Raw genomic sequence first — 25,407 nt, forward strand, 5'->3', positions numbered from 1 at the left:
GTTTTCATTCGGCTTTGAAAGCGTGGATTGCTACTCCAACCGATCGGTTGATGCTTTTGTTGCCGGGCAGTTGACAGAGATCATAAACTCCTTGGAAGCCTCCTGTTGTACTCATGGGACTGACTTTGACTCACCACCACATAGCGCCTTGAATGGTGTTTGTTCTCAGTATCGTTTGGAGCTAATTCAGAGATAGCTTGGTAGAATAGCTGAGTTAGACTAGGACTGGAGTAGATGTGGATGTGTTGTTGAGACTACGTATGGTATTCCATGTGCTTGCCATACCTTTTTCTCCTTGCAAGCAGAGCAGCTCCTATACAGCGAGGAGGTTGATCCATTTTGGTACAGACTAGCTAATGGTGATGGGACATATTCTGCTGAGATACTATATGAGTGCGATCAGGACCGTCATTTTTTCCTGTCATTAGTGACCGAGGTACAGGCTATGGATCCCCGGTCACGAGGTCTGTTTCTCAGGTACTCCATTCAGAATTCTACCCCGAACGTTGTTTCTTTGTGGAGCCTCAAGTTAATGTGACGAATAAAGGTCGGGGAAATTTGAACAAGGGCAAGCGACGGGAAAAAAATGGGTAGAAGCACGTTTTGGGCAAGTCTTTTAAGGATCGTTGCAAATCTTCTAGATCGGCCACTAGTAATACTGCTTTTATTTATATACTTTGATTTTTTGTTTTGTATAAATGGACACATTTAGTTAAATTGATTTATAATAACTTTGCAGCGTGGAGATTCAATATGGAAAATTTTTCATACTTTCATAGACTTCCACTTGCCATCCAAGAGCACGTTGAAGGCTGGACTGATGTAGTTGCTGATGGTAATTGTGGTTTTCGATGCGTAGCAGATGCTTTTTGTTCTGTTCAAGAAAATTGGGACATTGTATGCCGATCAATAGTGAGTGAATTGCATCAAAATGGTCATCTGTTTCATTGGGTATATGGTCTGAAGGAAGTAATTACGCGTATTACATGGGAAGGTGCATGTTGTGGGGAGGAACATTACATGGAGGTAATTGCAAACTTGTACCCCATTGTGAACCACTACAGATGCACGATCTTTTTTTCCGCTCTTAATGGTCGTATGGATATGTCGGCTACAATTTTTCCACTTGATGTTGGGGGCATGAACGCTCTGCCACAAAGGTAGCCATAGCTCATCTTAGGAATTACAAGCATTTCATTGGACATCAACTTAACCGAGGACATTCAATCCCTCATATTCCTCGACAATGGTTTGGAGTTGCTTCTAAAAGTGTTCTTCCTTGGGAAAAACATTATTCAAAGCGGACCAAAAATTGGGATTCACCGACCTCTACAACTCCAACAACTACCTTAACAATCCGAACAACAGCTTTAGCTACTTCTTAGTATTACCTCTTGCTAGTTGTACTAATTGTGTTTATTTATGAACTAGTTGTGTTAATTTATAAACTAGTTATGTTAGTTTATGAATTAGTTGTGTTAATTTATGAATTGAATCGCAATAATACTACTTAAGGAATAAATAAAAGAATTAAAAAAATCGCAATAAAACTACTTCATTTAAGGAGGAAGCAATAACATAATTTAAATTAAGAGAAGAATGAGATAAGAAAACAAACAACAAAGGCCTTTAGGATGATCCAAAACACATAAAGGCATGAAAAAAACACAAAATAAAATTCATCCTAGAAAGGCAGAAGAATTGAACTAGCCCACAACATATCACCCTCTTTAAAAAAAGAGATTGTGTCATGGGCTAACGTCTGGCTCAGACATCAGCCCCATTGATCCAACGTCTGCCCTGGATGTCGGATCCATGGGCCCAACGTCTGCCCTGGACGTCGGATTCATGTCTAACGTCTAAGCCAAATGTTAGCCCATGACACCATTCTTTAATTTTTTTTTATTAAAACAACTTCTTTTGTAATGGGCTAATCCAAATCTTATGCCTTTCCTTTATGTGTTTGGGTCAGTCTTTTTTAATTAGTTTTTTTTTGTTTTTTTGTTTTTTTTTTTTGTTTTGGACTAATCTTTTTTAATAAGTTTTTTTTTGTGTGTGTTTTGCGCAATTCTCTTTTATTGAGTTTCCTATAATTTTATTTTGTGGTATAGTTCTTTTATGGTGTAGTCTATTTTAAAAGACCTTTGTGTGTTTTGGATCATTTCAAAATTTAAAACCTTTTTAATGAGTTAACAAGCATATATAATTACTCATTAATTACCAAGCATATATAAACATTAATTCAAATAAATAAAACCATTATGAATAGTTAAAAGTATTATCAATTAAAAAACATACATAAACATTGAGTTCAAATAAAATATGCTAGTAATAGCTAACAGTGTTTAAACATAAATAAAATATGCTACTCATTCTCTTCATTTGTATTGTGTAACACTTTGTTCCAATCCTCAATGAGCTGCTCAACATTCTCACATGTATATTTTACCCATTCATATTCGTCCCTATGTCGCATGATTGGACGAGTTGCATTTATCCACCTATTGATCTTAGACCTTTTAAAAGTGGGAGTTGCCCACACTATTCCTTTCAAGAGTGTTTGGGGTGACAAAAAGTTGAAATTTACTATTCATTTCAAAATCATGTGCTGCTTACATGACCTCCCATACTTCTCATCCCACGCACACTTCATGTGACCTACTCCCTCCTCTTTCTCCTCATTTTCACAGCTCTTCGATTGTTCTCTCCCTCCATTTCTGCACTTGTTGTTCTTCTCGGTCTCTAATCTCTTCTCTAACCATGAATGCTTCAATCAGATCATCAAATCCATCCAAATCCAATTGCAAATCCATCTTCTATCTTCTATATTTTATGCAAGTTCCATTCAAATCAACAAACTCATTGAACTCATCAAAATTAAATTGCAGATTCATCTTCTATCCAATATAAATGAATCTATTCTATCTATCCAAGTGAATCCATGAACTCCATAATCCATAATCCATAATCCATAATTCCATAATTCCATAAATCCAATTTCATCTTAATCTTAAATCCACAAAATTAATCCATGAAATCGATAAATCCGTACATCCACTTTCATCTTTAATCCACAAAACCAATCCATAAAATCCACAAAGTCAATCCAATTCGAAATTCAAAATGCAAAGGATACTGAAATCGAATCAAAATCCACAACGCAATGACGCTTTGTTTGGTGTGCAGGGGAAATGGAGCTTTGGTTGTGCTTAAAGGGCCAGTTCTCTAATCATTAATTGTTTACTTACGGAATGTGCAATCATCGCTATTATAGTTCTATCATCATTCATCATAATCATCGTATTCATATGGGCTAAGTCTAATTATTTATGCTCTTCTAGTAAGGGGGAAAAATTTATTTTGATTGATTAGGTTTGAATTGTTGAGTTATCGTCAAATTAATTCATAATTAAACAAGTAGGCATGAAAGAATTATGAAAATCACACTTTATATTATCATAATCATGATTTGGAATTAGACCGGGGAGGTGGAATAGCAGGACTAAACCTACCTAATATTGTGCAGGATTACTCCTCAACTGTTAACTTGTTCCCCTGTGTTCTAACCAGATTCCAACTAGAAAGAAAGCAAATTAGTCCCTGGTTTTGAGGGTGCCACGCTAGAGCAAAAGTATGTAGTACAATAAGTTCTATATTTCAATCAATACATTTGCCATTACCCCAATTTTGTGATGTCCATCCTAGGGTTTCACCTTCCTTGTTACATATTTCTATACTCTAAATATCTTCCTTTAGACCAGGCTGCCTCTTGCCCTTTGTCTTCTTCCCCACAACATGAAATTTCATTTGAAAGTGGTAGGTCATTGCTCTATCTTCTCTTTATACTCGTGACATTTCGTGGCTGAGCATTGTAATTGCTTCTAATAATCTAATCATCAAGCACACAAACAAATAGAACATGGCCCAAATACAATTATTGGATACTCTTGGACAAAATACCTAATGTGTTTAAAAACTATCAAACTTTATTAGCTCATGTTAAAACTTACAAAAAACAAGAAAAGGGCAAATATGTGACAGTTGGATCAAACTTCCTAATATTCAACTTTCAACGACTGGATTTATTTTTAAAATCAAAGGAATGAGAGTGAAGATTTCTTTGCATTGTGGTTATTTTTTTGTTTAAAAATCAAAGGAATGAGAGTGAAGATTTCGTTTGCATTATGGTTATTTTTTGTCTACATTTTTTGTTTAAAAATCAAAGGAATGAGAGTGAAGATTTCGTTTGCATTGTGGTTATTTTTTGTTTCAAAATCAAAGGAATGAGAGTGAAGATTTCGTTTGCATTGTGTTTTTTTTTACATTTCATGCTACTTTTATGTCCTGGGGAATTAGATTGGAGAACTACATTATATAGCTTTGGTGCATGCTTCCCCCTTTTAAAAAAGACTCTACGATCCCGAGGGTGGTCGTGTAGAAATTCCTGTTAGTATACGTGTTTATGCGCTTTCTGCTTCCTGCGTTACTCTGGTGTTCAACAAACACCTACCCATTTAGGCAACTGTTATAGCGTCCTATATTGTGTTAGTCAGAAGACGATAATGTAATTAATACGAGAAATTGTTGTACAATTTTTAATGGTCAGAAAATGATGCTGTAGCCAGTATGTGCAATCATATAGGTTAGGGGTTTGGAAAAATCATGGTAGCCTGTTGTTTTAATGATCAATATTAGAATGTTAGTTTAGATTTTACTACTTACAACTCCATGTTGTTGTGGATAGGTACCAGTTTTTGACTGTTATGTAATCTTACTGGTTTTGTTTCTTGCTGTAGGATTTTCTTTGTTTTCCACATTGTAATCTCATTGGTTTTGGTTTTCACTATAGGATTTTATTTGTTCTCCACATATCAATGCTGGCCAAACTACAAAGCAGCCCCTGATAATTGTTTCTCTTCGAACGCAATATTGTTTTCTTGCTAACAAACTGTGGTTACCTATTGAGTGTCTTTTGCTAATTCTTCTTTTGTGAAGTGTATGTGTTGTTGTGGTGGTTGTGTGCTTGCTTGTTGTTTTGTCTGTTAATTAGCCTTCATGCTACCTGTCATTTTGCTTTGTCCGTTAGTTAGTCTTCGTTCTACCTTTCACTTATAATGTCAACCTTAGAGAGGGTATGAGAAGTGCTTGTGCTCGTTGGTTTAGGAAGAATGCTAGAACCTGATTTCTAAGAGCGATTATAATGTACTCTAACAATGTGTTCTGTCATCAAGACATGTCCGGCCTAAAAGAATTTAATTAGGGAAGCTTCCCCATAAACATGTGACCATGTTGGAATACAGGAAGAGTTTGGGATGTGGCGGTTGCCTTGTCTGGTGTGGTTGATCTGTGTGCACGTCATTTATCGTAAAGTCCATTGTTTTACCTTGACAGGTTGTAAGTATGTCGCTATACTCAATGCGCATCCCATTCCAAGCTCTACTAAGGCAGATTACTGAGTGCCTAAGCTTCCAAGTACATGCCTATGGTGTTGTCAACTTAACTAAGAACAATGCTTGCATAGCTCTGAGGACATAGTGTGGCCCAATTGCTTACGTGTATGTTGGTGGGGAGGCTGCCAGTTTAGATGAATCGTGCGACAAAGCTGCTGAACAAGCTGTTCGTGACCTCATTAGTAAATATGGTGTTCATGTTGAGTACTTCACAGCTGGCAAGAAATGCATGTTTGATAGATGTGGCCACCTCTATAGGCTTAAGAGAGTTAAACTAGAAGGTGTTGAGAGAGGGCTCCCATCAGGGATGCCATCTCAAGTTGAATACCTAGATGCTTCCCATTCTGTTAGGCACATTACACTTGACTACATGAGTATCTTGCCTATGATGGTCAAGCACACTCAAGCTTTGTTAACTCCATTAGAAAGCATATGCTTTGATGGTTGTAGGCACACTTTGTGGCTGACAATTATATGTCCCCACAATGCACATGGGACGACATGTATCTTTGGTGGTGCTTGTGCTTCCTTGGATGATGCCAAACAAAGTGTTGCAAAGAAGGCAATTACTTTCATGATGCATAAATATAACTTTACCATTATTGATGCTAATTACAAAGCTTCCAACTACACATCTATTCTTTGTGCTCTTAAAAGAGAAAGCTACTTAACTACCAAAGAGTGTGTGCTGAACATTCAAGAACCCGTGTAACCTAGCCCTCTGGTTGTGGAGCAAGATTGCTTGACTCCACGCGGGAAAGAGTTCCAGATACCTACGATGGTATCACCTCCTTTTCCACCTAAGAAGCGTAATGCCAAGCCATCATTTGGAAGTGTGCCAAGTTCTCGCAAAAGCTCTGCAGTCCCTGTCCTGTATATTCCCTCTGAGCTTGAAACTGTTCTGAAGCGGACAAAGCAAGATGGATGCTAGACATTTCAGCTGTCTATGTTGTTAGGATTTGATTGCAATAGGTGTTTGTTCTTGCTCTTTTGTATTGAGAAAAGTAACTCATATTTTTGCTGCGCACTTTGACAGTTGCTTAGGTTCATCTTTAAGACTCTCCTATCTACGTTAGCTATAGTTGCTCTTAAAAGTTCATGTATTCTTGTAATATGTATGCTTGCTCTTGTGGCTTACATGAGTTGTAACATATTTTGCACATTTTCATGCGCTTAACGCAATCTTGCCTATATTATTGTTGTTTTCCACATTGCTCTTGCTGTTCTACGTTCAAGTAGCCTGCATACTGCCCAGTTTGTTTCATTAATTGTCTAAAATGAGTTTAACCACTATCCGAACTTGGAGTTGATATTGCGTCACAACTTATTTCACTACTGCTGAAGAATGGCACTATGCTACTTGCATCGCTAACCGTAAATTGCAAATCCTTGCCTGAGAATACAGGAACTCTTGAGACAGCTTAAACTACACTTTGCATAACTTAAAGCGTTTTTGCAAGCAATTCTTTTCATGTAATCGTGCCAAAAACATGGCAAGTCTAACGAATTCGCGATCAATATGGTTGCACTGTGCAAATCTACATGTGCAGAAATACAAAGTGTAGTTTAAGCTACCACTTCATACCTAATCTATTGCCTACTGACCATAACCCAAAATTCTTACAACTATACTTCTATGATGCTCAACATGAATCAGAAAATCGTTTGAATTTGTTCCCTGAATTGAGGCCTGATGTGATAGCTATTTTGATGGAAATCATGCAACACAACCCTTATGCGCAATATTTTCAAATCCCTGTGCAAGCTTGATGTTGTGGAGGATACAGAAATACGCTTAAACAAAGACCCTGTGTTTGTCCAGCGCGTATACAATGCTCCAACTGCTGAAGAGGTCGTCGTAATATGGGCTAAGGATTCTGCAACCAATGCGGCTGGTGGCCCCCATATTATTGTCTACGACAAGGCTGAACGCGAGCACATGATTATGCACTACTATGGGTGTTACGATCCGCTGCAATACCCCCTCCTTCGGCCCTATGGTGATTGTGGTTGGCACCAGAGTCTTAAAAAAACAAACAGTGGTGGTCGTAAGCAGCGTGTCCTTGCCCAGCAAAATATCGCTGCCACATTAGCCAGTGATGTCGATACCTTCTTATCTGCCGACGCTGTTGGTTAGATTGTTTCCTCCACCCCCTTTTTAACATATTTTATGTCCGACTACCTACTTAGGTCAACAATCATTGTTGTTTTCAGGCAAAATCAGGCAACAATCCGGGCAAAGCTGTACCAAGGCATCTTGGATTGCTTTGAAGGGGGCGAGAATAGTGGGGCAAATATGGGCCATAGAGTTATCCTCCCGCCTACCTTCCTTGGTGGGCCCATGACATGAAGCGGTGTTACTTAAATGCGCTAACCCTGGTGTAGCAATATGGTAAGCCTGACCTGTTTATTACAATGACGTGTAATCCAAAATGGCCTGAGATAAAGGAGCACCTTGCCCTGGTAAACTTGCCCAACATCGGTCAGATATAGTCGCTTGTGTTTTCCGTGTGAAACTTCTTAAATTGAAAAAAATGCTTGTCGAGGGCAGTGTCTTGGGTGAGGTTCAGCATACATGTATGTTGTTGAATTTTAGAAACCGCGGTTTTCCACGTGCGCATTTACTGCTAATTATGAAACTATCTTACAAAATCAAAGAACCTGATGCATTTGACAAGTTTAAAAGTGCAGAAATTCCTGATGAGAGCAACCCTCACTTGCGAAGAATTATTTTAAGCCACATGGTGCATGTCCCATGTGGGAAAGCTAACACCGAATGTCCTTGTATGAAACACAAGAGCAGCCCAGGAACATGCAAGTATGGGTATCCAAAGGCATGTAGAGAAGAAACAAGTACGCACGAAAATGGTTTTCCACTTTACAGACGGAGAAATGATAGTAAAAAACCTATCATTCGCAAGTTTGCCATGGACAATACATGGGTTATTCCATATAATCCTTACCTCTCCGCCCTCTTCGATAGTCATTCAAATGTTGAAGTTTGCTCAACGATCAAAGCAGTTAAGTACATATACAAGTATGTTTACAAAGGCCATGACAAAATATCATTTGCTGTGTCAAATCAGGAAAATCCAAAACCAGTTGATGAAATTGCACAATTTCAAATTGCCCAATGGGTTTCGCCTTGTGAGGCTGCATGGAGACTTTATTTGTTTGACCTCTTTGAAATGTATCCTTCTGTGCTCCCCCTTCAGGTTCATATACCCAATGCACAGACAGTCCAGTTCAATCCTGCTGAACAGCTTACTCGCATCGTCGCAAGTGAAGTAAGGTCTCGCACGTCGCTCATCGAGTTTTTCAAAATGAATGCAAATGCAAATGGTGCAGCACAGCTCTTGTACTCAGAGTTTCCAGAATGTTACGTGTTGACTGCTTCTACAAAGACATGGACTAAAAGAGTGCACAAAAGATTTATCGTTGGCCGTTTGATATTTGTTGTACCAGTAGATGGTGAGCGGTACTTCCTACGCCTTCTTCTTGCCCATGTACGTGGACCTACGTCATTTGATGACCTGCAAACCGTGGATGGCTACTTATGTGCAACGTTCCAAGAAGCAGCGTTGAAATTAGGGCTCCTTGAATAAGATGACTCCATTGTGAAATGCATGAAGAGGCATCTGGTGTTGAAATGTCCACTGTGTTGCGGCATTTGTTCACGACAATCTTAATCTTTTGTAAGCCTAGCAACCCTCTAGCCTTGTGGCATCAGTTCTACAGAAACCTTTCTGAAGACTTTGTGCGTAGGTTCTCCCAAGAGAAGGAAAAGATTGCACTACTTACTATAAAAGCAATTGAACGGCTCCTTGAGGATATGGGGAAAACTTTGGAAGATTTTGACCTCGATGGTTTGAGGGGCTTGAAAGTGATGAGATCAAAAGAACTAAAGATATTTTGACGCACTTTATGCACAAATACCAGATGAGTACAAAGAAGTACGAGTACATTTGAACTGCAAGCAACAAGAGGCATTTGATTCTATTATGGATTACATTCGAACAAGCAAAGCTGCCGCCTTTTTTGTAGACGGGCCAGGAGGGACGGGGAAGACATACCTGTATCAAGCACTCTATGTAGAAGTCCGCTTGATGAACAAAATTGTTCTCCCTGTAGTAACGTCGGGTATTGCTGCAGCAAACATAGTCACTGGTCGAACTGCTCATTCTCGGTTTAAAATACCTCTTAATCACATTGTTTCGAAGGCATGCAACGTGTCTAAGCAAAGCGGACTTGCAGCGCTTTTAAAAGAAACTTGCTTGATAATTTGGGATGAGTCTTCAATGACTCAGAAGGAGAACACAGAATCGTTAGATTTACTATTGCGAGACTTATGTGACCCCAATGTTCCATTTGAAGGTAAAGTTGTCGTCTTTGGCGGTGATTTCCGTCAAGTTTTGCCAGTTGTGCCGCAAAAAATTCAGGATGAGGTTGTTGAAGCTAGCCTTGTGTCATCTACCCTATGGCCCACATTTATCTGTTTCAGCCTAACTGAAAATATGCGTGCCCGAGAAGACCAACAATTTTCTGAATTTTTACTTGACCTTGGGAATGGGTGCCTCCAAACTGCTGAAGTTGCATTTGTTCAAATACCGCCACAGATTGTTCTCCCGTTTGATGCGAACCCCAATTGTTTGAGTGAGGTTATGAGAAGTGTCTTCCCAGAGATCAATGTAGGGGCTTATCCTGACAACTTTTTCATAGATCAGCCAATTTTAACGCCTATGAATGAAGATGTTGGTGGGCTAAACAACGATTTTATTACAAAATTTCCTGGAGAGGTAAATGTCTACAAGAGTTTTGATATGATTCTTGATGATGCATGTAACATGTACCCATCAGAATTCCTTAACACCCTATGTCCAAGCGGCATGATCCCACATGAATTAGTCTTGAAAGAAAACAGCCTAGTTATTCTGCTGCGTAACCTTACTCCCCTGATGGCCTGTGCAATGGTACGCGATTGATTTGTAAGCGTTTTTTACCCAACACTATTGAGTGTGTGATAATTACTGTTCATCACAAAGGCGAGTATGTGTTTTTACCCCGCATCAATCTCAGGCCATCCATCTCAACCAACTACCCCTTTCAGATCCAAAGAAAACATTTTCCCATAAAACTCAGTTTTGCAAGGACTATTAACAAGTCACATGGACAAACTCTGAATCAGGTCGGCTTGTATCTACACCGGCCTTGTTTTTCCCACGATCAGCTCTACGTAGGCTTGTCTCGCGCACGTAAATCAAATAAAGTTAAAGTGTTGTCCAACCTATCTCCACAGGATCAACCCACTGCTGTTAAGAATGTTATTTCTTTCAGGGTGTTAGAAAAAGCTAGTATTATATAATGATATCTTGCTAATGGTGAGTTCCAGTTTGTTGCATTTAAATGGTTTTAGCTTCGTACATTTCATACCAGCTCTGTTAATGCTTAGTCATACTCCGTTTTGCAGAGTGCTTTATGTCCTAACTAAATACGAGTATGGTTCGAGAAGTCAACTGGGAACAGACTAACTTGCATTGTTAAGCTACTTTGGTGAGTCTGCTGATGTTACTTCTCTTTATAGCAGTGTCCTTGAAGCATTGGATTCATGCTTGTGCACTTCTTATGCTGCACTACACTCCCCAGGTTCCACTGTATTTCCTACTATCTTGCTATTTCACCTGACTTTTGGTAGCAAAGCAACAATTCAACACCTCAGATAACCACCTTTACCAGTATATAGTTCTTAATCTTATAGCGGTTCCTATAATACCAGACTAAATTACCTGTTCCCTTTGTTTCTCCTCCTACTTTGCTACATTCCTGAACACACCGTTGCAGTTTGCGCATGAAGGAATTATGTACCGCTTTGATCAGTTGTACTGTCCAGATGGACTTCTACCACAACTAGCCTTCAAGGCCTATGCATGTGCATCTTGACTACTTCCATCCAATCCTAGAATATATTTTGAGTAACAACTAATACCACCTGCTAGCACATTCAGTAGGGCAGCGTATTTTGAAATTGTTAACTAACACTACACCTTCGCATTTTGTTACTTTTAGACTTAGGAAAGGATCTTGAATTACAAACATACACCTGCTAGTGATGTTTCCGTTGCAGGTTAACATTTCAAGAAGAAGTCACTATTTTCATACGCACCGTAACTTCATATTACTTTTCACATTTGTTTGCGTGCTCTGCTCATTAGCAAGCGATGCCATTAATCATGTACTCTGTTGCAACTGATACGTTCCCACAAAGTCTCCTAATATCCCCTTTTCTTCTTCTCCACACCCCTTTCCCCTCTGTAATGATTTTAAAGTTGCTATACATAGAGCAGTTAGCTGCAGCATGGTACACCCCCGAACACAGACCTAAGATACCTACCATCTTGAGGTGTCCTATGTTAGATTGAATTTCATTCGTCTGGGCTTACCCATGTTAACAAGGATTGTTTTATATTATTAACATGCATCGATGTTCTGGTGGCCCATGGTTCACCATGCTAATTTGAGACATTTGCTCTATTGGTTGTATTCCTCTACACTAAGCATTCCAGTTTGGTATGACCACCTCCTATTTAAAACGTCATACTATAATATCTAGTAATTGCCTATGTCAAAATGCATGTGTTAGATCTAATTTATTTCATAGTTTTGTTTGAGTTACAAGATTTAACCGCAAAATGCATGGATACCATGCTTCAAGACTGCACTGCGGAAGCCCAGTTATCCCATATAAAAAAATGAATGCCAATGGTGAGCTTCTTGCACCTAGACTTTTGCCTGCAGTTCATGTTACCCTTGATTAACCCATATCCATTTATTTGCGGTTGTTCCCTCGACCATTGATGTGTCTGTTTCAATTGTTTTACTACGTGTGCGTTAAAGTGACCATTCTAAATGACGTTATAATAGATTTTTCTTATTCTACCCATAACAGTTAATATGTTGTATTGATAAGTCAGAGAACTTATTATTTACCACCATGTTCAAGCTTCTCAAGACCCATAAGCCACTAAGGCACACATGCTCAACTGTAGGCTAGCCAAAACCAAATGTCGGCCCAACTGTACAAAATATAAAACCCCATTCCAAGGCACTCCTCCTTCAAAAGTGGCCACCACATCAATCTTAGGCACCTGTTTTTAAACGGTTGCTTTTAGAAAAGCCATTTAAATAGTATTCAGTTTAGTCTGAAGAAGATTCTTCACTTCTGTCACTGTATACAAGTACGCTATAGTGGCCTTTCATTATAATATACATGCACTTATTAAATGTAGTAATACATTCACCTTTAATATTATTATGTTGTACTAAAGCTCTAATTAAGTTGCCGTCTCTAACACACTAAATAGGTAAAAGTACAACAACTTTCTGAGATAGTAAAGCAAAACAGTGAAAAGGATAGGTCATAGGCTCCTATGACTGGTAGAGAGTTGTCTTTTTTAGAAAGTTAGGTACCTACACAATCTATATCCCCCAAATTTCTTCCAAAAGGACACAAAGGAAGCTGCTTACTGTTACAGCTCACTAGATTGCTTTTTTTAACCCTCTTTTTTTTACTACCCCTCACCTAGAAATTGAGCAAACCACAATAACTCAGTGTAAGGCTGACTAGCTACCAACGCTCTCCCTCTCAGAAAATTGAGTCTTACCCACCAACTCAAGGTAAGTTTGCTTTTCAATGGATTTTCCTTAACTTCAAACAATAATACTGGCTTCATTGAATGCTCTTTTGCTACTTTTATTCATTCTTTGTCTATTCTGCTTGTGCATTTAAAGCTTTCAGCCTATGTTTCCCAATCATCAACATTTATAGTTAGAATTCTCTTTAAGTTGTGCATCTTAACTAGTTACAAATTGTAACCCTCATATAGCCCTGTATGATAATTCTCCTACCACAATCTGTTTGCTCAAACAATTAAAACAAACAACTAACTATTCACAACCTGTTTAGAAAAATGCTTTCCTTTGAAATGCTATGTAGACTTGCTTATGCTTACATGTTGTGCTTATGTGGTTAAAAAAAAATTAGAAAACCCCATCACCAAGATTTTCTAGATGCTTTACAAAAATATCATAGGCTCCAAAATTAGCAATCATATCTCCAAAATGTGCTTCTATGTTTGTAAAGGCATAAACTAACTGAGTTAGAATTGTGATATATTAAACTTATTGTGTTTTGTGCCATGTTGCTTATTTAACCTCAATAACAGCAAAACTTTGCGGTCTCCCTGAAAAAAGGTACTAATCATCATGTTAAAACCAACACTCTTTGCTAGCAAAGTAGGCTAAAAGCTGTTCAAAGCTTTCAAATAATAACTGAGTATCAAGTAGGAAAACACAATTAACTAATTTGCATATCAATGTATCAGAATTAGCATGCTTGACCAGATAATCCTCTCCTATATTTTCCTACCATGTCAGGGCACCCTTCAACTAAACTAACTTGTTCTATATATTTGTATTATGTGTAATGCCACAAGGTGTGTTTCTAAACTAGACCACATTCCTTGCAATCTATCCGGAAAAATACTTTCTTTCGCCTACAACCATATATTGCCTTGCACCTCCATAACAATGTCTAAACTTAGCCTGCACAACTAAAATTCGCATATTCGTTCTGCACGTGTGTCCAAATCTTTGCTTGTAGCATGAAACCTAAAAAAACTTACCTCGATAAGTTAACTCCCCCAACCAAAGCGTAAAAGGTCAAAGTGAAGCTAAAAGAAAAATCATGTACATTGGTTTCGCCTCATAAAAAGACTCGGTACCAACAACTCCTCTTTGAGGATGAGAAGGTAATTGCTATTATATATGCTTGATTTTTTTATGTTTAGCTTTCACTTAGCAATTGATAATTTTGTTGTCTTTCCTTTGCTAACAATAAGTTTTAAAATATTACTTGGCATGTGCTCATTAACATGGAACTACTTGTGCGTTCTGAATAACTACCTGGCATACTAGTCATTTAAATGGTAGGGTAACACAATGTGTGGAGCGCTGTTTGAGAATCAGATTGAGGAATATGAATATGTCTTCAAGAGCACCCACGAGTACGAGATTGCAAATGCACCTCTAAAAGCAGTGTTGTGTCGCTACGCTACTTGAGAAGATAACTGTCAGATGATCTTTGGTGGTCAAGCTATGATTCAAGACTTAGATCCTGAAGCAAAGCCTACAGAACCTGAATATCAACCAATAGCCACTATTCCCCGCACAACTAATGCGAGTGATCGATATGGTGTGCACCTCTTCTCTTTTGCTTACTTTAGCATGTGCGCAAATCCTTACTGTGTCTCTTCCACTGTTTAGATGTGTTGGGCATTGTCCTATTCGTTGAGGATACCCGAGCAATTACAACTTTAGTTGATGTTGCGCATGAAGTTAGGGAGATCGCCATCACGGACCACAAGTTTGAATTACTTCTCTACACATTCATGCCTTTCAAAGCAACGCACTAACACTAATGAACAACCTCTTTTCTCTTGCAGCACTGAACAACCCTTGACCTTTTCAGTTTGGGATGATCTTACAGGGACAGAAGCCAACCTCCTGAAATCATGGGTTGGGCCAGCCCTTGTCATTGGCTTTACATCTCTCAAACCATCTAGCCACAAAGGTAATGCTTTCCATGCTATCAATTTCAATGAATAGCGATGCTAGCAGCTGCCTCATAGCTCTAATACATGCATTAGCTTAACTTAACTTTGTTAAATACGGTGCTTTTCACTCATACTAACATTAATATTTCTAACTAATCTATTCCTCGTACAGTCACAAACTTTTTGTTTATTCCCATAGGCCTGTTAAATACCAAGTTCAAAAGTCGTCACTCAACTACACATCTGTGCTCGATCTCTAACGCGAACACCTTTCTTTCAGGATTTGCTCTGTCAACTACCATGGCAACTGCGTTTCACAGGACTCCAGTTGGAGATAAAGCAAATGCATTGCGCAAATGGTTCGTTCTTTCAACGCAGGCTAGCTCCCATCTACTACTTTAACCAGCTTACATCTTACGTGTTCCTAAACATGGTTGCAGGTCCAAAGAGAAACATGCACTGGTACTTGCAAGAATGGCACACATTTGTGAGGTTCGGAATCCCACCGAACAAAATGAAATCCTCCCCATTGAGTCGATCAAGTTAAAAGAGGTAATCTAAGCAACTGTTAGTGCCCTAAATTTTCCCATGTTCATAACACATCTGCAATGAACATAGCAAAGTTTATTGACAATCTTCATGTGATGTGTTACTCACTAGAGCAAGACATCTAATTAGTATGTGAAATCGTATTCCAGTCGTAGTTCGGGAATATGTTGCAGGAGGAAAAGCATTGGATCAAGGTCACCATTCCAGATCCCGAGCGTTCTAAAATTGTACATACGTCGGCTGTAACAACTGTGGTAAGAGAACCGAAGTGGATTGTGACGCCTCCTTCACATGCAAGTTCTGCAACAAGGAAAGATATATAGCGGCACCTAGGTATTTCTTGCATCAATGCACCATTTTACAAGTGGCATTTACACACTTTGTTATCCATTTGCCAACTGTGTCCTTCTACAGAATCACTTTCAAATTTGACGCAACTAATGGCACTGGAGAGATGACCTTCACAGCTTTCACACAAGAGTGTTAAGCTCTTTTCAAGATGACCGCGTCTGAGATATACGCTTAAATTACTGTTGTGAGTATCCATGCCTTACATAATAGTTAGGCGCGTAATTTCATGCTACCTTGCAGCACGGTCCCTAATTTCCCTGCCCTTACCCTTGAATCCCTTCACTTAACTGCTACTCCATGTTCACTGTCCTGCATACAAACGTGATCGGCATCTTAGCTAAAGCACAAGGAAATTCTATAAAACTAATTTGTGAACCTCCTAAGACCTTTTGCCACCCACCTGCCCTCAGATGTTTTAAAAATCTAATGTATGAATACAAATGCACTTGCTTAAGCATCTTTGTGCCTATAGTACTCTCATCCTAGCTAAGAAGTAAATGAGCTAACTACAGAAGTTTAGATGCCTTCTCCCTTCTTTTTGCCTCTTTTCAGACAATTCTAGCAAATTCCCAACATTAGAATCAATCTAAAGAAGTTGATTTCTACCTTATAGCAACAAAAGCAGAGGAGTTTTGTGATGAAAAGCATAACATCATTTTATTATTTACAAACCTTAATATCAGTATATTCAACTACTGTAATTAGCACATCATGTTTACTCAGCTTGCTTTATTAACCTATACAAACCTCACCTAAATCGTGTTGCATGTTCTAATGCAGGAAATGTTCAAGTTTGAACCAATTGCACACCGGCTTAGCACAAAACCATTCAAGCTAAAATTCGGTCCAGGAATCGTGCTTGCTCGGAAAAAAATCTTGACTTGGGTTCCGAAGACTGTTCGTTGGAATTAACATAGCCCAGATAACCAATCTGACTTTTTTGCATAATGCGGGCTTTTGATAGGAACAAGGACTTTTGTGTTGCTAACTTCAAATCATGTTCTTTGCTCCTATAAGACACCCCTACTTCTTGCCGATCAGTGTTTAGTTTAGCTTTGCCATAGCAAGTTGTACGTGTTACGTTTATTAGGCATTAAGCTTTTGTATTGGATCCTTTTTGGTGCAAAAACACTTTGCTGAAACTTTAGCATAACCTGACCAGATCTGTACTCTTAACTTTCCTTTTTGTTGTACCAACACTTTGTATGAGTTCTAGCATTAACTCACCAGATCTGTAATTTTAGCTTTGCTACACTAACTTATCAAGTTTGCACACTTGATCTTGCTAAGATGTTCTTTTATTTATAATTATGTGTCAATGTGTATGTTGTGCCTAAATGCCCTTTACCATTTGTTGACATCCATTGTAATATCCTGAGTTTTAATATTATTTAATTAATAACTAACCTTAATTATTAAACTAAAAGTGATCCAAACTTAGTAACTAAAAATCACTAAGTTAATGTTAAGTATTTTTGCTTAATAATTCATGGTTAATGAAGTTTATAAATGAAATTATTATAGTCTTGTAGTCAACCTCGCAAGAAATTTGGGTGTAAAACTAAATGGTAATAACAAGATTCTGATGGCCCTTTTGTCTAAGTCTATAAGACCAAACAAGTAAAAGAAACTCAAGTCATAATTTGAGCCCAACTTCCTCCAAACATCAGTAAATGCAAAGTAAAAGAAAAAGAGGAAAACCATCCTCCTCCTTTGTCAATGGCGTGTAAGTCCAAAATTCCCAAAGCCATAAATTTCTTCATCTTCCCTTGTTTCACAAACCAGCAAACATTTTCTAATTATACTTCTACTCTCACAAACTCATTAAATCCACTGAAATTCGCTCAAAAACAGTGGTTGAGCTTTTTGTTTTCTTGAAAAAAAAAACCATGGACGCTAATGGTTTGAGAATTTTAAATTCTGAAATTTAACTTCAGAGATTGCATTTCCTCTATAAATAGGGAGGTTGAGTTCAAAATTTTCATCCCAAAATCAACAACCATAATTCAGAAAATATCATCAACTAAAAGAAATTGAACACAGAATTTTGCACCCCTTTATTCTTATTCTGTTCGACCACCAAACAACCACCGCCACAGCAACCACCGTCCCACTTTCCGACCACACTTGGCGAGGCCACACCCAGCCGCGCCACCAGCACCCACCATCTCCCCTTCTCCCTCGCTGCTCTTCCTCCCCCGCCATCTCTTGTTAAAATAATGTAGAAAAATCTAGAAAAATTATTAGTAAAGAATTCTAGAAATATCTAGGTGTAGCATGATGTTTGAATAGAAAAAGAGAATTAGGGAGATGATCCTAGAATTATCTAATCTAAAACATATGTAAGAAAGTAAAGAGAAACCTAGAAACAACAAGAATGTTGTTTAGGTCGGCAAAACAACCGACATTACATAGTTTATATATGTAATGATGTAAGATGCAAGTGAATCAAGAAATACAAAAGCCATTTGCCTTACATCTTATGTTTGCTGCCACTTCATCAAAAACATTCCTCCATCAACTATAAAGCCTTGTTTCACAATATAAATTACCAACTTTCCCCTAATTCATTCTAACATTTGGTATCAGAGCCACTATAATCCAAAGCCTTCAACAATTTAAACACAAAATAATCCAACTCCCTTAAAAAAAACCAAACACCACATAAATTAAAATGACTTCCCCAAACACTTCAACCTCAAACACATTTAACTACCCTCAAGTAAATTGGGTACCCACATTTGAGGGAGAAAAATATCAACAATGGTCTATCCAAATGAAATCCATATTTATCTCACAAGATTTGTGGGAATTAGTGCAAAATGGTTATGAACAACCAAATGATTTTATCCAAGAAGCTACTTGGGATGAAGCACGCCGCAAGCAATATAAACAAAATCGGATAAGGGATAATTATGCCATATCCTTAATATATCGGGGAGTAGATGAAACAATCCTCTCTACTATTATGGCTGCTACAACGGCCAAGGAGGCTTGGAGTATCCTGGAGACTAAATATAGGGGCTCCGAAAAGGTAATACTCTTCAAACTCCAATCTTTATGGAGAGACTTTGATAATATATTAATGGTGGAAAATGAAACAATTCAAGAATTTTTTAGTCGAGTAACAAATATTATAAATCAAATCCGAACTAATGGAGATAAAATTGAAGATGTCCAAGTTGTTCGGAAAATATTAAGAAGTCTCCCCAAAAATTATTATCATATAGTGGCTGCTATAGAAGAGTCTAATAAAGATTTATCTAATTTAAGTTTAACTGAATTAATGGGCTCCCTTCTAGCATATGAAGATAGAATGCGGAGATTTATAGAGCAGCCACTAGAACAAGCTTTTCAAGCAAAATTAAAATTCTCAATTAATGGAGAAAATAAAAGTAGAAATGGCTACGGTAATGAGGTACTTCATATAACCGTAGCAGGGGGAGAGGAAGTTATAAAAATCAAGGAATTCGAGAAAATAATCAATCTGGCTCCTATTGCAATTTATGTAAGAAAAATGGCCATAATACACAAGATTGCCGGTATAAGTGTAAAAGATGCAAAAAGCACACTCATTTTGAAAAAGATTGTTGGTTCCGGCAAAAGGAGGAGGCCAATTTTACGGAAAATAAGGAGCCTAGAGATCAATTATTTTATACATGTTTAAATGCTCACCAAGAGTCAAATGATATATGGTATATTGATAGTGGTTGTTCAAACCACATGACTGGCAACAAAAATTCATTTGTCAGTCTGGACGAAAACATAAAAACACAAATTACTCTTGGTGATGGAAGCAACCAAGAGGTTGCAAGCAAGGGGACAATAGTCGTTAGAACAAAACACGGCTCGTCTAAATTTATTTCTGATGTTTTCTATGTCCCCGGACTTGCACAAAATTTATTAAGTGTAGGCCAACTAATTCAAAGAGGCTATATGGTGAAATTTGATGCTAATAAATGCCTCATATTTGATAAGAAAAAAAGGCAATTAATTACCATTACTCAAATGGCTCATAATAAAATATTTCCATTAAGAATGCAATTGGAGCATAATGTTGCCCTAAGTTCTATGGTGGATGAGTCCACATTGTGGCATTTGAGATTCGGGCATTTAAATTTTAACAGTTTAAAACTGTTAAAACAAAAAGAAATGGTGATTGGGCTTCCACTATAACTAATGAAAGAAAAATATGTGAGGGCTGTATATATGGCAAAATGCATAGATTGCCATTCCCTACTTCATCCTGGAGGGCCAGAGCTCCATTAGAGCTTGTTCATGCAGATATATGGGGCCCTACCAGAAATCCGTCTCTTAGCGGAAAAATATATTTTCTATTATTTGTCGATGATTTCACTCGCATGATGTGGGTTTATATCTTGGAGAAAAAGTCGGAAGCATTTTCCCACTTCATGCAATTTAAAGCCCTCACAGAAAAACAAAGTGGGCATTCAATAAAAATCTAAGAACAGATCGTGGGGAGAATTTACAAGTAACGAATTCAACAGCTTCTGTAAGGAGCATGGTATCAAAAGAGAATTAACTGTCAGACGCACACCTCAGCGAAATGGTGTTGCGGAGAGAAGAAATCGGACCATTGCTAAAGTGGCCGAAGCATGATGCAAGGCAAAAACTTGCCCAAATTTTTTGGGCCGAAGCCGTACATACGATATCTACATTCTCAATCGATCTCCCACGAAGGCGTCATGGGTATGACACCCTATGAAGCTTGGCATAAGAGAAAGCCAAGTGTCGAGCACCTAAAAGTTTTCGGGTGCATCGCATATGCCCACATCCCGAAAGAAAATCGGGAAAAACTTGATGGAAAAGGAGAAAAATGTATTTTCATTGGATACAGTGACGAGTCTAAAGGATATCGTCTCTATCAGCCCGAATCCAAGAAGTTAATCATCTCAAGAGATGTCATCTTCGATGAAGGAGCTCAATGGATGTGGATAAAGAAGGAATCTCAACCACATGAAGGAGATTTTCTTCCACCAAGCCCAAAAGAAGATGAAGGCCCAAATTATCCAGCAACACAGTCATCCTCCATTCCAACATCACCGAGATCTCCAACAACATCCTGGAGATCGGTGAGTCCAACATCAGGATCAAGGTCTCAGAGCTCACCTCCAGTAGTGCGACGTTCACAAAGAGATCGGCGACCACCAAGCTACTTGGAGGATTTCTAGTGCAATCAAGCTATCATGGCTCTCTTCACTAGCGAACCACAAAGCTTTCAAGAAGCATACAGAAGAGAAATGGATCGAGGCCATGAATGAAGAAATCAAGATGCCGAGAAAACAACACATGGGAGCTTGTTGAGAAACCTGAAGACAAAGAAGTCATCGGTCTCAAATGGGTCTACAAGGTCAAGTATAACGAAGATGGCTCCATCCAGAAATACAAGGCTCGTCTCGTCGCAAAAGGTTACTCCCAACAACCAGGGATTGACTTTAACGAGACATATGCTCCCGTTGTCCGCATGGAGACTATCAGGTCAGTCCTTGCTCTTGCTGCTCAACTTAAATTACCAGTCTTTCAATTAGATGTCAAGTCGGCATTTCTAAACGGTGAGCTCGAAGAAGAAGTATATGTTGAGCAACCGCAAGGATATCTCATCGAAGGCAAAGAAGACAAAGTATACCGCCTTCGTAAAGCTCTTTATGGGCTTAAACAAGCACCCAGGGCCTGGAATAGCAAAATAGATGGCTACCTACTTCAAAATGGGTTTACAAAAAGCCCAAGTGAGCCATCACTATATATCAAGGCCCAAGGATCACAAGATTTTCTCATATTGTGTCTCTATGTAGATGATCTAATCTACACAGGCACTAATCCAAAATGATTAAGGAATTTAAGAATGCAATGATGTCGGAATATGAAATGACCGACCTTGGTGCCATGAAGTACTTCCTTGGCATGCAAGTCAAGCAAAGCCCAGGAAGAATATTTCTCTCACAGGAGAAATATGCAGACGACCTACTTAAGAAATTCAACATGAGTGAATGCAAGCCATTGGCTACACCAATGGCACTTAATGAAAGGCTATCTAAGAACGATGGCAAAGAGAAGGTCGATGCGTCAATATATAGAAGTTTGGTCGGCTCTCTCATATACCTCACACATACTAGGCCCGACATAATACATGCTGTCAGCATAGTATCCAGATTCATGAGTGAGCCAAGTAAAGCTCACTTAGCAGCAGCAAAAAGGATTCTCAGGTATGTCAAGGGAACAAAAAGTTATGGAATTCTGTATGAGACAGAGGAAAATCACAAGCTTACAGGATACACAGACAGCGATTGGGCTGGAAGCATTGACGATCGGAAGAGTACAAGTGGATACGTCTTCCAGCTGGGAACCAAGGCCATATCTTTGTCATCAAAGAAACAAGCAACAGTAGCTCTGTCATCAGCAGAAGCAGATAGAGTACGTAGCAGCAACAAGTGCAGCATGTGAAGCAGTATGGCTTAAGAGAATTCTCAATGATCTACAACAGACATCAGAAGAACCAACAACTATCTACTGCGACAACATGTCTGCAATAGCCATGACAAAGAATCCAGTCTTTCACAGTCGCACGAAGCACATTGAGATACGACATCATTTCATCCGAGAGTTGGTCGACAAACAAGAGATCGAGCTACAATTCTGCAAGACGGGGGAGTAGCTAGCAGACATATTGACAAAGGCAATTTCAGCAGAAAAATTCATGCAATTCAGAAAACAACTCGGAGTTCAAGATTTTTCCCATTAGGGGGAGTGTTAAAATAATGTAGAAAAATCTAGAAAAATTATTAGTAAAGAATTCTAGAAATATCTAGGTGTAGCATGATGTTTGAATAGAAAAAGAGAATTAGGGAGATGATCTTATAATTATCTAGTCTAAAACATATGTAAGAAAGTAAAGAGAAACCTAGAAACAACAAGAATGTTGTTTAGGTCGGCAAAACAACCGACACTACATAGTATATATATGTAATGATGTAAGATGCAAGTGAATCAAGAAATACAAAAGCCATTTGCCTAACATCTTATGTTTACTGCCACTTCATCAAAAACAATCCTCCATCAACTATAAAGCCTTGTTTCACAATATAAATTACCAACTTTCCCCTAATTCATTCTAACATCTCTCACACCACTTTCTCTCTTCTCTCTCACGAGCCAACACTCCACCGCACATCAGCACTGACTTTCTGCTTGCCGCCCCTCCGTCGCTCTGCTATCGCAAACCACCGTCTCCCTGCTGTCGCAAACCACCGTCGCTAGCCAGCCCAACACCCGCGTTTCTTTTCTCCCATATGCGTGAGTGTGTGATGTAAGTGAACCAAACCCACCCAACTTTTTCTGACCAAGTTTTCATGTTTGGGATTTTGTTCTTAAACCTTATATGACGTATGTATATGAATACTTCAAATGACTCACTTAATAAAGTATCTCATATTAGTAAGTATAAGTCACTCATATTTTTATTCTTTAAAATGATTTTACATGTTATACTCCCATGTAACGTATTCCTAATTGCTAAGTAATACCAAGATTAGTATACTCGTGTAAATAGTTAAACCAAAAACAACTTATAAATTTTATGTTATAAAATCTCATGTTATTTTAGTTATAACATATTTTAACATATACTCCTAAACTAGTTTAAAAATTATAATCACTTATAATATTAATAACTAGCTCACTTATATAAGTGCCACTATTTAATGGGAATAAAATATTAGTAATATTTTTAATTCGATTCCTAAGTAATATCTATAGATTATCATGAGATAAGTACAAAGGTTTTGGATAAACTATTATAACATCAACATGTTACGTAAACGCTAATTAAGTTAGACTATATAGCTTATATAATTAATACTGTAAACTAAGAATCATACTTAAAGAGCACTTATACTAATAGTTTCTATTGATTACTAACTTATAAAATACTCGTATTGAAACTTAAAAGAAACTCGTTCCTCGGAGCTCAATAAGGACGATATCAAGGACATAAGAAGAGGATTATTATTATTCTGCAATCAAGGTAACAACTACTGCTGCAATTCCCTTCAAATGTATTTATGAAATATGAGTACACTGTGAGATAGTAAGTGTTTATCGAATCGATTATTCTTGAATTGCGGGATCATTATTATGATTTGATCCATAAATACGTTTTATGAACTGCATGAACTGTCATGAGCTATTATTTATGAAAAAATGATATGAAATGATTTTGCTACCTTAATCATTGAGGTAGAGTTGAGATGAATGACTGATAATTATCACCTATGAATATTAAAAGTTACGAAACATGATAAAGTAAAGTGAAAGAACTGGTTTGCTGAGCTGATTGGCGGTCGTGCGCATACCGAGCTGTTTACTAGGGCACTGGCCCGTTACTGTTATTAGGGCACTGGCCCGTTATTGGTGTAGGGTAATGCCCGGGACACAGGTCCTTGCACAGTGGTGCATAAACATGGCTGGGAGACGTCCCAAAGCTGACTGATTTTGCAGCAACTAGAGTAAAAATGGATAAAAGGATTAATGGTTTATAAAGGTGAAGCTGAATAAATGTTATTTCGACAAATGTTTGAATCATTCTTTCTCCCTATTTTGCAAATAAAATGAGTTGAAATAAGTTTACGTTGCTGGGGTAGTTTGTTACCGAGCCTCGGCTCATAACGTTTTGCTTTTATGTTTTAGGTATGTTCAGACAGTTGAAAGCTCATTGGTAAAACGGATTTTTGCTAATGAGTGTTAATTAAAGAATCTAGTATGGCACTAATAGTAAGGGTTCATAAGCTCAAGCTAGAAGCACAGCAAGAGAGAGTATTCAGGATGGATCTCGTGTGTCAATGATGTTGTCTGTATTTTGTATCTTGTGGGCTAGGAAGATTATATTATTATCATAACTATTACTGGTAAGTTTTAAGAATTGTATTCTCAAACACTATTTAAGCTAATTATTATATTAGTGGGCCATAATCCACAAGTTTGAGTCCAGTTTTCGCTATCAATTATAAGGATATGTTTAAATGAGGTTATGAATTTTCGGGGCGTTACATCCATGTTCCTGCAATGCTTTCAATTTGGCTAAGCGATTTCTCACAGTTTCACTATCTATCAATTTAGTAGTATTTAAATAAGTCATCTTATATTTATTTTTAAAAGTCGTCTAATTCATTTTATAGATTTCTAAAGTATTCTATTTTACATATCATAACTAATAATTATGAAAAAAAAACAACCATAATGTGTCGAAATTATACTCATTATGATTGTGCGCTAAGCTCTTCCCGTTGATAAAGTTTCTTTTAAAACTATATGAGAAAGACACGCGCCACATGTACGTTATTTGGAATGCATTTAAAAATATTAGTGTAAATAGCTTCTACAATGAATACACTAAAGTTAAGAAATTAGCTTTAAATCAAACATCACTAAATCCT

The 25,407-nt window shown here is 37.9% G+C and overlaps 3 protein-coding genes across 3 annotated transcripts; all 3 read left to right on the forward strand.

Moving 5' to 3' along the window:
- Window positions 1-8,083: 8,083 nt before the first annotated feature.
- On the forward strand, window positions 8,084-9,055 carry LOC125496539 (uncharacterized). Its single transcript, XM_048642028.1, has one exon. It carries the CDS (start codon window positions 8,084-8,086, stop codon window positions 9,053-9,055), a length of 972 nt encoding a protein of 323 aa, XP_048497985.1.
- Window positions 9,056-9,072: 17 nt separating this feature from the next.
- Window positions 9,073-14,564, forward strand: LOC125496540 (uncharacterized). Its single transcript, XM_048642030.1, has 3 exons — window positions 9,073-9,316; window positions 9,390-10,420; window positions 14,436-14,564. Exons 1-3 carry the CDS (start codon window positions 9,073-9,075, stop codon window positions 14,562-14,564), a joined length of 1,404 nt encoding a protein of 467 aa, XP_048497987.1.
- Window positions 14,565-21,829: 7,265 nt separating this feature from the next.
- Window positions 21,830-22,420, forward strand: LOC130591078 (uncharacterized mitochondrial protein AtMg00810-like). The gene has a single exon (XM_057393985.1). It carries the CDS (start codon window positions 21,830-21,832, stop codon window positions 22,418-22,420), a length of 591 nt encoding a protein of 196 aa, XP_057249968.1.
- Window positions 22,421-25,407: the final 2,987 nt, after the last annotated feature.

Source organism: Beta vulgaris, chromosome 4 (genome assembly GCF_026745355.1).
Source record: "Beta vulgaris subsp. vulgaris cultivar EL10 chromosome 4, EL10.2, whole genome shotgun sequence".
Taxonomy (NCBI): Eukaryota; Viridiplantae; Streptophyta; class Magnoliopsida; order Caryophyllales; family Amaranthaceae; genus Beta; species Beta vulgaris.